Genomic DNA, 14472 nt, shown 5'->3' with positions numbered 1-14472 from the left:
TATATGTCCATTTTGAAATATTTCAAAAATACCCCCGGTCGCCCCCCATAGGGCGACAGGCCTTAAGTGTAATTTTTTTTTAAATTCGCAATGAGGTCCCTGGAAGAAAAAAAAGTCCCACGGGCGCGGCAGGGGGGCCTGTCGCCCCCCCTCGGGCGACCGGGGTATCCCCCCTATAAAATCTCCAACCCTCCCCTTCCCTCCTCATTTGAGCCCGAAAATTCCACCAAAAATCCAGAAAAAAAGAGAGGAGTGAGGAGAAGGAAAGCGGCGAGGCCCTGCCGGATTCAGCACTTGTGATCTGCAGGTTAGTATATTTAGTTTATATATTGTTATATTTAAGTACTACGTATTTAAATATGAGTAATTTAAGTAGGGGTGAGTAATTTAATTTAATTAGTGCTATAGTAGAACCATTTAAGTAGGAGTTCAATGATACTTTAGTTTGTAGTTACGTAGTAGTAAATTAGTTTAGAAAATTAGTTCTACGCATTTATTATTACAATTGCAGTACTATTAGAGACGTGTTTATAAATTAATTATGATTTAGAATAGAATTTGGCATATGCAGTATAGAATTTGAGTGTCATCACGTAGTTATGAATACTTATACGTTGTAGTTGAATTTCATACTTAGTTTTTACGGATTATTGAATAAGTTAGTGAAGTAAAGAGTATAACTCGATAAGTATTATGTGATATACAGATATGTTGAGCAAGATGCAGTTTCAAGTATTTTATGGTGAATACAATGTTATGTATGGGCTAAATGGAGTAGATCTTTCTGCCTTTAAGCGCACATCTAGCGGCATAGATAAACCTCTGGAAAGGAGTTTTGGTTCCATATGTAAGTGGCTGCAGCGTGGGTTCCATGTTGATCCGTTGACACATGTGATCACAGTCCAGTCTCTTGTTAATTGGGAGGTAGAAAGTGAATTATGGGAATTGATGATGATACACAGCACTGATGACTGGCAGAAGTACATGCAAGCAGCTCTAGAGCGTGGGTGGCCTCTGGCCATTCTTGTTCAAATCCGGGAGAAGACAGAAAATGAAATCCAACATTGTGCAGATCAAGGAACTCCGAGTATTCGAAGAGAGACCAATTATGTTGAGCAAGATGAGTCAGAAGAGTCAGAGAACCAAAACATGGGACCACAGGGCCTTACTGATGAGGGAGAGAGGATACATAGCATTGTGGATGAGATGGAGGCAGAAGATCAAACCGCAATAGAGATGGAAGAATATGAGGGCTCATCTGATGACGAGCATTACTCATTGCCAAAAGAGTGGAAGGAGCATGGTTTTGGCAGTCATGTCGCAGAAGATGTATGAAATCAGGAGTGGGAGTATAGAGGGAATGAGGTAGTGCAAGGTGCAACATATCCAAACATTGAAGCCATAAAAGATGCTGTGAGACTATGGGCAATATCATTGAAACGAGAATTCAGAGTCGTAAAGTCTGGCAGTAAAGAATATGAGGTGAAGTGTGTGAATGATGGATGTCCATGGCGAGTACATGCATTCAAGGGAAAATGGAAGTCGAACTGGAAATGTTTCATTGTGACAGAGCACACTTGTTTGCTGTCAGAAGTTCTTCCCTCGCATCGCAATATATCATGCGACTTTGTTGCAAAGCAAATGTATGGGTTTATTATGGACAATCTTAATTATGAGCCAAAAATGATTGTTCGACACATTGAGCAGACTTACCAGTACACCATCAGTTATTTGAAGGCATGGAGGGCTAAACAAAGGGTGTTCGAGATGCGGTTCGGCACATACGAGGCATCATATGATAACCTACCTCGTATGTTATCCCAGGTTGCTGCTAGAAATCCTGAAAGCTTTTATGACACATACCTCGTACCAGCCGTGACTAGGGGACAAAGAATTATGCAACGAGCCTTCTTTTGCATAGGTGCTTGTGTTAGAGCATTTCAGTTTTGTCTTCCGGTGATCTGCATTGATGGCACATTTTTGACTGGAAGGTATAAAGGTCAGATACTCACCGCAATCGGTGTAGATTGCAACAACCAAATAGTTCCGCTCGCATTTGCATTTGTTGAGAATGAGAGCATAGACAGTTGGTATTGGTTCCTTGAACGAGTGAAGATTCATGTTGTTGTTGCACGCCCAGATGTGTGCCTTATTAGTGATAGGCATGCAGGTATCCTGCAATCAATACTGAAATTGCAACGTGGAACTGCGACAATGCCTCCATTGTGGCCCGATGTCCAAAACAGGTGGTGCATTAGGCATATGGGTGCAAACTTCTATGAGCACTTCAAGAACAAGGATCTTAAGAACCTGTTTAAGAGGTTGTGCACCCAAAATCAACAGAGAAAATTCAATGCATTATGGCAGATGCTTGATCAGTTGACTGCAGAGCTAGTGAAGGAAAGGGCATCAGGAGCAGGCATGAGTCAGGCTGCAGAGGCTAGGGATTCCATTGAGAAGCCATTTTCACACTGGATTCGAGGTGCACCTAAGGAGAAATGGTCATTCCTTTATGATACCAACGGAATACGGTACGGTATTCAGACAACGAACCATGCAGAGTGTTTCAATATGGTTATGCGTTCTTGTCATGCCTTTCCTCTTGTGGGAATTGTTGAGTTCATCATGTATGGGTGCATGAAGTATTTCAGAGAGCGTTACACGGCCGCAAGCATAAACATCAGCAACCCCCAAATTCAGTTTTGCAAAAGAGTGACACAATATATGCAAGAGAAGATTGAAAAAGGCCAAACTGCACCGCGTCATATCGACACGTACAATGGAGCATAGATTTGAGGTTCTATACAAGGATAGAAGTGGTCGTGGTATCCGTAGAGATTGGGTGGTACAGGAGAGTTTGATTACAGTTGATGGCAAAGCCTTCTGCTCCTGCATGAAACCTAAGTTATTGCATTTGCCATGCTCCCATCTCATTGCGGCATGTGCAGAGTCTGCGTTGCAGCCAGGAGTATTTGTTTCACCGTACTTCAGCAAGGAAGCAGCTGTATCCACCTGGGGACATGAGGTATACGGGATTGGAATTGTGGGGCCTTTCACTCAGGATAATGAGAATAAGATGTTTATTCCTGATCCAGCCACTAAGAAAGGCAAAGGCCGTCGTCAGACACGTCGTATTCGGAATGGTATGGACGAGTCGGAAGCGAGCAAGGCACAAAAGCGTTGCAGCCAATGTGGAGCATTGGGTCACAACTACAAGAAGTGTCCTCAGAATGCACTTCACGATGCTGCTGACGTCGGTCCTTCCGGAAATCCCAGAGATGGAGCACCTCCTACGTTCAGACGAGCATCGGCGAGAATTGCTCGTGGAAGGCATTCGGTGTCATGATCCACAATTGTATTTCATTATTTGTAATATGTAGTAATGAAATATTGCAGGTATGTAATGAATTATTATTGTACCTATGTGTCCAGTTTGTATGAAATATATATTTACCTATGTGTTCTCATATATTTTTGAATGCAGGTATGGAGATGGACTCCTTGCTAGACCCAGTGATCGACTCGAGCCACAGGTCTTACTTTGCAGCTGTTGAGCACCGAGCCCTAGAGGTGCTACGTCCTCGTCCACCCGGGGAGGCGATCTCTATACACCACGATTGGTGTGACCGGTATGTAATGAAATATTATTGTTTATCACTTATGTATTCGTCGGTATTCCTTTGTTTCGACATTTTTGTTTATTTTCAGGTTACGTGAGGCCGGTCTACTGACTCTGAGCCGTCTTGTCGAGGTTGGGCCTATTCAGCTCGACCGATCCCTCCTGACGGCGCTCGTTGACAGATGGAGGCCGGACACACACACGTTCCACCTCCTGTGTGGGGAGATGACTCCTACGCTGCAGGACGTGGCCTACCTCCTCGGTCTCCCTATCGTCGGGGAGGCTGTAGGTCCGCGTGTGGTGGCGGCCTCGTGGAAGGATGAGCTGGAGGCCCGTTTTGCCCTGGTTGACCGCGTGGAGGAAGCAGGTCCGATCAACCCGCACCCGCGAGCAGCAGGTCCTTCGAAGACCTGGTTCCTACAGTTTACAGTACATATTCATTCCAAATATAAATTTAATTGTTACAATTCAAATGTTCCATTGACAGTTGAAACCATTAATCTTAATTGTTTATGCAGCCTGCCCTGTTGGCTGCGGATGCAGACGAGTATAGTGTGACCAGATCGCTGGAGGCGTACTTACTTTGGTTGTTTGGTTACATCATGTTCAACAACACTCATGGCAACTCGGTCGATAGGATTCTACTTCCGTATGTACGGGAGATTGCGGATGGGGACGAGGACGTACCGCCCTACAGCTGGGGTGAGGCGGTACTTGCAGCCACTTACCGTGGACTCTGCGACGGCTGCATGAAGTCACATGGGAACGCTATCTTGGCAGGGTGCCCACTACTGCTACAGCTTTGGTCATACGAGAGGCTAGCTGTTGGTCGGCCCCTGGTCAGCCACGAGCCTTACCACGGGGGCATGTACGGCGAAGAGGAGGACGAGAGGCCCACTATGGGAACTATCTGGATCTGGCGTCAGGTGCGTTCTTATACATCTAATTTTGTTATTCATTGTTACATGATACATTAGCGCACTTTTAATGTTACTTATTCCGAATGCAGAGGTCCTGGGCGCATGCGCAGGTTAGACGCGCATATCCTGAGTTTGTTTCAGAGCTCGACATGCTGACGCCCGAGGACGTTGTCTGGGAGCCTTACAGCCCAGAGGCTGTGCCTACCCGTGCACCAGCAGGCCTGTCTTCGCACTGCTCCGCGAATGCGAGCCTGTGGCTTACTTCCGCCGTCCTGGTTTATGACATCGCGGTTGAGGCATATTGCCCCTGGAGAGTCAGGAGACAGTTTGGGCAGCGCCAGGAGTTTCCGGTGCCCACCGCGTTAGAGCGTGTCAGTCGCCAGGACCACAGGTAATTATGAATGAACTTGGCTCATACATTCGTGTCGAATCTAACGATTCTTCGTGGTCCACTTTGTAGGTTGTCAAGGAGTGGCTTGCCGTGCTCTGATGATTGGATCACCAAGATCCAGCCGTGGGTGGACCAATGGGAACAGGCAGACGAGCACTTGGTCCATCCAACAGGACCACACACAGACAGCGCCTTTAGGGCTTACCTCACCTGGTACTTACCCCGGACTCGGGCTCGTCTGGTTTTTGTTGACACTCACCCGCAGCCACACCAGGCGAGGCCTCAGGATGGCTATGGCCGGCACCACGTGGAGGCACTAGCTGGCGCAGTGAGTCTCTTAATCATATTTGCATATATATATATAATCATATTCATAAGATAATTCATGTGTTTGTAACTGTACCTTTACTGAATTGATGCAGCTTCGCCTTTGCAACATGATGGAGACGGACTGCTCGACTTACTTGACGATGGTACGTGCCGGATCCCCAATGACCCAGTTTGAGCAGACAGAGGCATGGTCGAGGCAGTGTGATCAGTTGCGTCAGGTAGTGCACAACTTCGGAAGCCGTGTGTAGTACGAAGACAGCCACGGGTCGTCTCAGGCCTCGTCGTCGTTCCCGTGTCCGTCGACCATGCACGGGCCGACGTCGCAGTTCTTCCCAAGTGCAGGTAACGTACATATCTCTTTAAAATTACATCTAGTATTCCTACATATTTACTAATATCACATACAGGATACGATCCAGCTACTGCGTTCGGCCATACTGGAATGTTTAGAGGGACAGCACCAGTTGGCGGACCGTATCCAGGGATGGTACCGGGGCCACAGATACCGGCCTACACAGGTTAGTTTATGTTTCGTATTTCGGTTTCTACATGTCATGACAAAATATACGAGCGTACGCTAACATCCACATTTTTCTGCGTAGGATTCTACCCCCATGCGGGCACCGGACCTTTTTCTTCCTCCTTTCGACCAGATAACGAGACCTTCACCTTAGACGACTTCGACAGCTTGAGTCCAGAAGAGCCTGCCGCGCAAGGTGACCCCGATGTCTTGGGGTATTCACAGCTAGGAGGAGCACCACTTGGGATCTCTCAGCAGCAGACACCGCAGCCCCTTGCGCGTAGCGACAGGTGAGGTCTCCGGATGTTCTCACCTACTCCGAGGGCCATGTCCGTGCCCAGCAGAGGGCTAAGAGGGTCCGACGGTCTAGGGGTGGTTAGATGTATCTGATGTTTGTATCTCTGATGTTTATTTGTAATGAGATAGCTGTGGACCGCTTATTTGTATCCGATGTTTATGATTGTGGTAGTTTACTTGTCATTTGTTTCTATAGATACTATTGATGTGAACTTATTATGTTTGTGGGTTCCATAATGCTCGTGAAATAAGGGAAGTTCTTGCGATTTTTTCCCGTGAATTAATGAAGGAAAAGTTAGGTGCGGTAGGAGTTAGCGGCCGAGATCCTGCCGGCGATGATGACGACTACACGCTCGAATAGCTCAAAATAGGAACCATAGTGTATCTAGCTGCGAGTACGAGATCACAGGTTGCCACTGCTCAGCACGGCGATCACGGGTTTCCCAAATGTGGCATTCTTTGCCCAGACATACGTAACCCAATAGCAGTGCCCTTCCACCATTTCAAAAAGTACGCAATTCGGCAGAGCTTCGCCGTTTTTCTTCTTCTCACCCCTCTCTTTTTTCCTGAATTTTTATGCTCAAATGGTAAAGGGAATGGCGGCATATGGCAGGCTCAAATGACAAAGAGAATATACAGGCCCCTGTCGCCCGAGGGGTGGGCGACAGGCCCCTGTCGCCCGTTGGGGGGGCGACAGGGCTTTTTTTTTTCTTCCAGGGACCTCATTGCGAATTTGAAAAAAAATTACACTTAAGGCCTGTCGCCCTATGGGGGGGCGACCGGGGGTATTTTTGAAATATTTCAAAATGGACATATATTTTTGAAAATTTTATTTTTAAAAAATATAAAAAAGAAAAAACCGCGTCAGTATAAATGGCAAATGGTAACTTTACTATAGCACCCTTCTACAAAAGATGATTGGGTTGTAAAACTGGATGCTTTTAGCTTTTACCATTCTGGGCAGGGTTTTTAATTATTTTTCGACTCTACTACCCCTGCATGCAATTAAGGTCCGTATGCCACTCTCCACTGCATCACTCAAGGTTTGTTATTTTCGCCTCTTTGTATTGCGTACTACTACGGCATGCGTGGCCATTGGAATTCTTTATAATTCCAGTGGGTAGTTTTATTTTGTTATTTCCAAGAGTGCCACATCAATAAAACACAAATGAAACCATAGATGAAACTCATTTTACAATGTATTGTGTAAAGAACATTGCCCCATTAGATCATTATTTGTGATTTTGGTGATCATGTGACAACATCATCACTTAACTAATAAGTTTGTCAAGTGAATGATATTAGGTCAAGGATGAAGTGCAAAGCCCTAGCAAAACAAGAAATAACTCAAAGAAATACAGAATTGGATGAGTTCAGCAACAAGTAGGGCATCGATTAAACCAACGGCATACAAAATAAGAGAGTCGGTGCATTGTTGGGCCAAGTGAAGAAGACCAACTGCGACTGGTTAAACTGACCCTCAGTTTGTATAAGGTGTCGGTGCAACTGAAGGCCAAGTGAAGGAAACCATGTCCGACCAGCTAAACCGGCGTGTTAAGTCAAAACGCGTCGGTGAATTGGTCGTATCCATGTACAGATAGCTTGTTTGGCTGCAGAAGAAGAACGCTTCGTGATCGGTTAAACCGACATAACGTCGGCCAACCATCAGTGAACAACGTCAGCAGCAGGTGCATGTCAGAAGTCCGATGGCTACTTGTTGGGATAGGTTGACTAGTTGAACCGACATCTCTCATGCATAGGTGTCGGTTTAGCGTGTTTTTTCTAGGCGTTGGAGCAACGCCTCCTTTGAGTAGTTGGCCTATATAAATATGTCTCACCCCGGGTCCGTTAAGGTTCTGGAGTCTAAAGAAGCTACACCCACACCAGAAAAGTTCTCCAAGCTATAAGAGTGCAAATTGATCACATCTTTAGTCCTTAGCACACTTTTTAGAGTGTTAGTGTTAGATTAGCTCTCAAGAGCATCTCCAAAGAGCTCTTGTATCCATGAATAGCTAAAATCCTGGTTTAGCTATTATGTAAAATGAAATAGCTAGCAAAAAAGTGATGAAATCCAATAGCTTCTCTAAATCCAAAATCGAACCGCGAGCGGCAACTGGGCTGGTGTGTTTTGTGCCTTGCGTATTGCAATTGGGTTGCGGCCCTCTTGTTTTGTGGCCCAGGAAAGTTAACTCTTAACTGGGAGTAAGGATGGCAGTGGTTCGGTTTCGGGTCGGATATCCGTGGGTTTTGGGTTTAGCAGGTTCGGGTTCGGAGATGATTTTTCACCCACGGTTTTCGGGTTGGGTTTTTCACCCATTGTGGATACCCAATAGATAACTGTTTGGAGTAAAAACTCATATTTTATAGTATACTTAGCAATAAGTTTGTTTACTTAGACTACTACATTTATTCTAAGTTGACTTAGAAATTATGTACTATTTATTGCTTCTTGTTTATACATGTAAATATTATATATATCTTGTATATGTTTATAAGAAGTACTTATTTCTCTTACTATATTGCCATACAAAGCGGGTTTCGGGTATTCGCGGGTTTCAGTTTCGGGGATGGATTTCGAGCTGAATCGGTCTTCGGGTCAGATTCGCGTTTTAAGTTTGGGTTTCAGTTTTGAGTGCCCAAACACTCCACCCGAACCAAACCTGACCCATTGGAATCCTTAACTGGAAGGACGAGGAAGCATGCGAAACAGACGACTAGTTGTCCTTCGCGGCAGTGCCGTGGCAGTGTCAGGATTCCGCCGGAATGGTGCTCCCGGCCCCTGTTTCTCGGAGCTGAGTGCATGGAGCGAGAGTGGAGGGTGAGGGGATTTCATTCTGGTGGTTTTGGGCATGGGAGAGGGGGTGGAAGGTGGTCAGCTAAGGGTGGCCATTGCTGCGGCCATGGGAGCTCATGGAGAGCTCTGCTCACGCAGAGGTAGGGGTGATAATGGATCATGGCCCTAATGCTTTCTTCACAATCCTAGTTGGTACTTAATTTTTTTAGCTCAAAATTGAATAAGAATAGAGCCCGATCCTTTTAGGGCCCGGCCCTTAGATTATCTAGACAAAAAATTAAGGCCCTTGACCACCCCTACGCAGAGGAGATCGACGAGGTGGGCCTGTCCGTGGTGAAGAACAGAGGAGGGTGAAATTGAAGCACGACAATGGGGGAGGAGCGTTGGCGGATGGGGGAGGCAGCAGGAAGGAGGCCTGACAGAGAAGGACACGGCTGCGCGAGGTCCTAGGGAGCGCAGGAGGGTGGGGCCGGGAGCGCGGGAGCGGGATGGTGAGCAGGAGGGGCTCGGCTTCTTTGCCGAGCAGGAGGGACGGAATAGTGATTAGGATAGCGATCCGAGGAAAATAGAGGCCGTTGGATCAAGTTTTTTGTGGGTTTTTTTAGCTAACTTATCAAGGATACAAGAGCTCTTTAAGATGCTTTAAGTGAGTGAGAGAGCAAGGTGTTGCTGCCTTATGAGCTGGTTCTAGAGTGAACCACACTCGTATCTTGGTGCGCCGGCCCCTTGGAGCTTCGGTGGCTTGTCGGCATGTTTTCGATCCTCCGGCTTGGTGTGGAGCGGTGTCGATGGTTTGTATCTCTATCTCTATTTGCTATATTTAAAGATTTAAATAATTTTTTGCAATAAAATAGGAAAATATTTTTAGGGGCGGGTGATGGCGTTACCCGCTCCTACAAATCGAATTCAGAGTTAATAGAAAATGAATAGCATACCTCATAGAGTCACAAAGTAACTGTGTAGTGTGGTGGAGGATACACACGAGTCTTAAGGTAAGCGGTTCAAATCCTAGTTTATGCAAATGTGCATATTTCGCCAAAATAAAATTGTACCTAATAGAGGGGGCTTGTAGTGGTGGAGGTTTATCTGGGATATTTTTTATAATTTAAATTTGCTATTTTTGAGTTTTTCTATTTTTCTATTTTTTGGAAATTAACTTGTAAAGGCGGGTCGTGGCCTCACCCGCTCCTACAAATCATTTTGTAGAGACGGGTGAGCCCCTCACCCGCCCCTACAAATCGATTTGTATAGGGACAGATTAGGCCATGATACATCCCGATAAATCGATTTATACACACCTCTGCATATCGATTTGTAGCTGCGAGAAGTAGGGGCAGGTAGCACACATGCCCCTAAAATAGGTCTTTACCTACCCCTAAAATTCTTTTTCATAGCATCGAGTGCGAGATTCATTGCCACGGACGAACAAGATGTACTGCATGCGAGAAAGGACTAATAAGAGGCCACATGCTTTCTCCTATTCGTGGGTGCAAATTATGCAAACTGAGCGATAAGCTCAGTGGTTGGGTAGGGGTTGTTCCTGCCAGCCGACCAGGGCTCGAACCCTTATATTTGCAAAAAAAAAAACCTAGCCTGCCCATGGCCAAAGCACATTTGGGCCCAGCCCTGGTCGCTGATCCCCGTGTGTAGCGCGGATCGCCCATTCTCACAAGTCACATGCCCTGTGTACGGATGAGGTGGAGATTCGGGGAATTTTCTCGGGCTATGCGAGAAGGATCTTCATTCTTTCGTGAACATGCCATGAGGGCGGTCCCCCCCCCCTGCAGATCATGAAGATGCATTTTCTACCAAATCATGCGTGTGTACCGAGGATTAACGAGATAATTTAATTCAGCCGTGATTTAAGTGTTTTATTTTGTAAAAAAATGACACGTGTACTAGTTATAAAGCATTATTCAAATGTGCTATTTGGTACTCGTATTAGTTATTATGGTATCACTAGGTCCATTTTGTGCTATGTATACAAACCATGGGGGGCTGGAGTTGATATAGATACTTGTTAATCCTTATCAGTACAGTCAGGATGGCAACATTCATGAAGCAGGGCTTGGGACTCTCCTGTTGCTTGGCATGTTTTGTCAGCGGTAAGCCGGTAACTCATCAACGAATCAATCTGTGTGCTCATTCTGATCAGTATGTCGTTCCTTATATTGCTTCGTCTTCATTCTTTAAAAGGAACAACTTACCTGCTGCATGTACATCCAATTGTTCCTATGCGTTTTTCTTTTGATATTCCAGAGTGGATGTTCAGGTGATCAGGTCAGAACACAGACAGACGGCAGGATCGATGTTGTTGTGATGTGATCATGGGACAGTATGTAATCCGATTGATAGCAGCAAGGCAGCAACTGAGAATAAACTACGGAGTAAAACATATCCTCTAAACTGTGATTGCGATTAACAATCGTGATCCTGGCAGAAAATTCCCTGAAATGTTTTAGCAAACTTGCATGTACTTGGCACTTTGTGGGCTCGGGGACAATGTGCATACAAAAGCTCTCATAACACGTCTCAGAAGGCCGAAACATTACCTTTTATCTGATCCAACGGATCGGAGACATGGTCTCCGAATTGTACATAACTGGATATATCTTTGATGCATAGGCATTAACCACACGCTGGAACAAAACACAGCACACACATGCTTACTCATTCGAATGCCAAGCAAATTGCAAAGTCTACGCGATAGATTAGAGAAATGTTACGAGCGGTACATCAGTAAGGGATGTGATGCGATCCGCTATATCGGCGCACAGCCAGGCGTCGTACCAGTGAACAAGAGTATTCAGAACTCAAGAGCAACAAGGAAAAACACAAAATAATCTTCCAAGCTGTCGTCCATAGTCATCATCCCACTGCAGAAGTATTCAGCACCTACAAGGCCATAACAAGTGAAAAATGGCGCCTTTGGATTCGCTCCGACATAAACTGCGAAGGAATGCTTCAAGAGACGAAGAAACTTACCATGATGAATCTTAAAACGGTTTGATACTAATTTCTGGTGAAGAGATTATTTTGGCAAATAGTATTGCCACTAGCTTGCTCACTCTTTTATCATGCTTTGGACAGATGATTTCAATTTTCTTCAGCTTATCACAATTGAATGTTTCAGGACCAGCAGCAACAATAGGGAACCAGTTAAGATGATCACGGAAACCGAGCTGTCACAAAGAATAACAGAAATAGTTTTTTTAGTAAAGAATTACAGAAATAGTTACATGCCAGTCAAGAACATAAGTTGCAATCAGGAAATTCATGGAATAGATATAGCTTTATCTGCCAGAGTGCAGAGGATACTGTGGATACTAACCTGCTTCCTCATCTTCAGAGTAAGTTCCTCTAGATTAGGTGAATGCTCAAAGAAATAGAACAGTGCTTCACAGTTACCATGCAGGCACCAATCACTGAGAGACAAAGTTGTCAAATTAGAAAACACCACTCGACACAACTGCATATCACTTTGCAATGAAGATTTCCCAGCCTGCAAGCTCAGTAGACAAAGGGCATTAAGATGAAATACATTAGAAACAACTGGCTACCGCTGCAGAACAAACATTAAAACAGGGGTAGCTGCAAGCCTGCAAGTTTTGCAACTCTGTATAAAGCTTACCACATCACATGGAAATAGCAACTCCATGTTCTTGACATTTGAAAGAGCTCCAAGAATGTCACAGGCATCAGCAAATATAACCGATGGATGGTCCAAGGAAAGTGAGGCTGTTATCAGCGACTGCATGCCCACTAGGGAAGGCATTTCACAAAGAAGGCTTCCAAGGCAAAGTAAGACAAGACTGGGCATGTTTATCACAAAATCAAGTTTGTTCCCCTGTCTTTCATACGGTGGTAAACCAACATAATCAATGGTCAGGTTCTTCAAAGTGCCAGAGGAAAACTCGGAGGTATAGATATTACAGTTTATCATCTCCAGGTCTTCCAGTGCAGGGCAGCCAGAAAAGAGCTGCTTTGTGAACCGATTGCTGACAGAAACACAGCAAAGATGCAATCTTTTCAAGTATGACGAAGTGAAGGCATAGTGGTCAATTTTGAACATCATATCCTCTACCACTTCCATGTCTTCTTCCTCTTCATCTCCAGTAGCCCAATGCTCGACAATGCCCAGCACCTGAACATTGCTCCTGAGGGCATGGCAGATCCAATTGTTGGCACTGTTATAAATATTATAAAGGTAGATGCCAGGCCTATTGGCACAGAGCCAGAACGAGTCCAGAGGTGTGCAACCGCGACGCAGCAGCAACGTGGTCACAAACTTGACGAATGTATCCTCGTAGGAGAAGCCCTCGGCGTCGACGTTAAGTTGCGGCGTCGACACCCACAGGCGGTGCCACCTCGGCAACAGCACACAGGTGCGCACGGCATCCCTCGCCGGCAAGAAGGACATAATACAGTGGAGCAGCTCGTCGGGGAGCCCGCTGATCCTGTCCCCCACGACGCCCATAGCCTTAGAGATCTTCAGGGCCATTCCATCGAACAGATGGTGTGCAGACGGCGTGAAATTGTCAGCAACAATCCAAAACCCACGGCGTCCGAACCTTGCAGCTTATTGAAGGACACAAAGCACCTCAGCGCAGCAACATGTTTTCTCGCAAACACAAACCCTATCAAGATTTCAAGAACACGGACTTCACGATCTGCACAAAGAAAAAGCTGCATTTTCGCAGATGCGTGGGAGAAGGGAGAGCTATCCCCCATTAGAGCAAGTATTATGGGCCACGGGGCGTCGGCGGAATCCGAGCTGGATGAGAGATAAAGCAAGAGAGAGAAGGAATCGGGCGTTTCGCGAGACGCCGGCCGAAGCGGGCGGCTGCAGAAGCGGGACGCTCCCATTCGCCGCTGCGCTGCGCCGCTGGCTTCCCATTCGCCGTTGCGCTGCACCGCACGCGGCAGCTGCTGCTGGAGCATTAAATGGACGCCAAGCTGGCTTCCTTTTCGCCGAGGTGCCGGCGCAACCATAGTTCTTGCTCTTATATTGATGAAAAAGCGAAGGCAGAAAAGGAATCACGGGGATACCTCGAAATCGGCTCGAACTTAGGAGATCCTAGATCGACCGAAGGAGACGAGAGGCGACCAGTGTTTTCCTTACCGATCGGTAACCGCCGGTTACCGTCGATTTTTACCGATACCGCTACTAGGCGGCAATCCATACCGGCAGTAAATTTCGAAAAATTTCGCCCGAATTTAAAATTTTCAAAAATATTTGAAATAAAAAAGGAAAAATATGGTAAGAAAGTAGAGATGACATACATCATTCTAATATAGAACATGTTCAAATATTTGACTGTTTGGGCACTCAAAAAAATAAAAAAACTTTCGGACCGGTAATCCCGAGCGGTATCCTCTAATCCCAAGCGGTATTCGGCGTTTTCCGAGCGGAAATCGGCGCGTTTGGACCAGAAACCACTGCATTGTGAGTATTTCTTGATTTTACATTGATTTTTAGATATTTGTTGTGTAGCTATATTCAAAAACATGTGTTCATATTAGCTATATGGATCCATTTGTTCATGGTAGTTGGATGTTAATTTGTTCATTTTAGCTATATTTATATATGTGTGTTCATAT

The 14472-nt window shown here is 45.6% G+C and overlaps 1 protein-coding gene across 2 annotated transcripts; it reads right to left on the bottom strand.

The window, feature by feature from the left end:
• Positions 1-11513: 11513 nt before the first annotated feature.
• Positions 11514-13978, bottom strand: LOC120711401 (F-box/LRR-repeat protein At3g59190-like). Of its 2 annotated transcripts, none has more exons than XM_039996904.1 (5): positions 13921-13978; positions 12503-13541; positions 12203-12373; positions 11857-12053; positions 11514-11766 (listed from the first exon to the last, which is right to left on the bottom strand). In XM_039996904.1, the coding sequence occupies exons 2-4, from the start codon at positions 13370-13372 to the stop codon at positions 11868-11870; spliced, it is 1227 nt and encodes a 408-aa protein (XP_039852838.1). In that variant the 5' UTR covers positions 13373-13541; positions 13921-13978; the 3' UTR covers positions 11514-11766; positions 11857-11867. The 2 variants fall into 2 exon arrangements, with proteins under 2 accessions (XP_039852838.1, XP_039852839.1); XM_039996905.1 differs by having other exon boundaries at positions 12503-13508.
• Positions 13979-14472: the final 494 nt, after the last annotated feature.

This window comes from Panicum virgatum, chromosome 6K (genome assembly GCF_016808335.1).
Source record: "Panicum virgatum strain AP13 chromosome 6K, P.virgatum_v5, whole genome shotgun sequence".
NCBI classification, from domain to species: domain Eukaryota; kingdom Viridiplantae; phylum Streptophyta; class Magnoliopsida; order Poales; family Poaceae; genus Panicum; species Panicum virgatum.
This window is presented reverse-complemented; position numbering and strand designations above follow the sequence as displayed.

Bases quoted from the DNA above. Each gene is read 5' to 3' on its own strand.
- LOC120711401 (XM_039996904.1), bottom strand. From the start codon at position 13,372: ATGGCCCTGAAGATCTCTAAGGCTATGGGCGTCGTGGGGGACAGGATC. The intron at 12,374-12,502 runs GTAAGCTTTATA...CTGAGCTTGCAG, and splicing joins TGCTATTTCCATGTGATGTG to GCTGGGAAATCTTCATTGCA. The intron at 12,054-12,202 runs GTTAGTATCCAC...TCTTTGTGACAG, and splicing joins CTCTGAAGATGAGGAAGCAG to CTCGGTTTCCGTGATCATCT.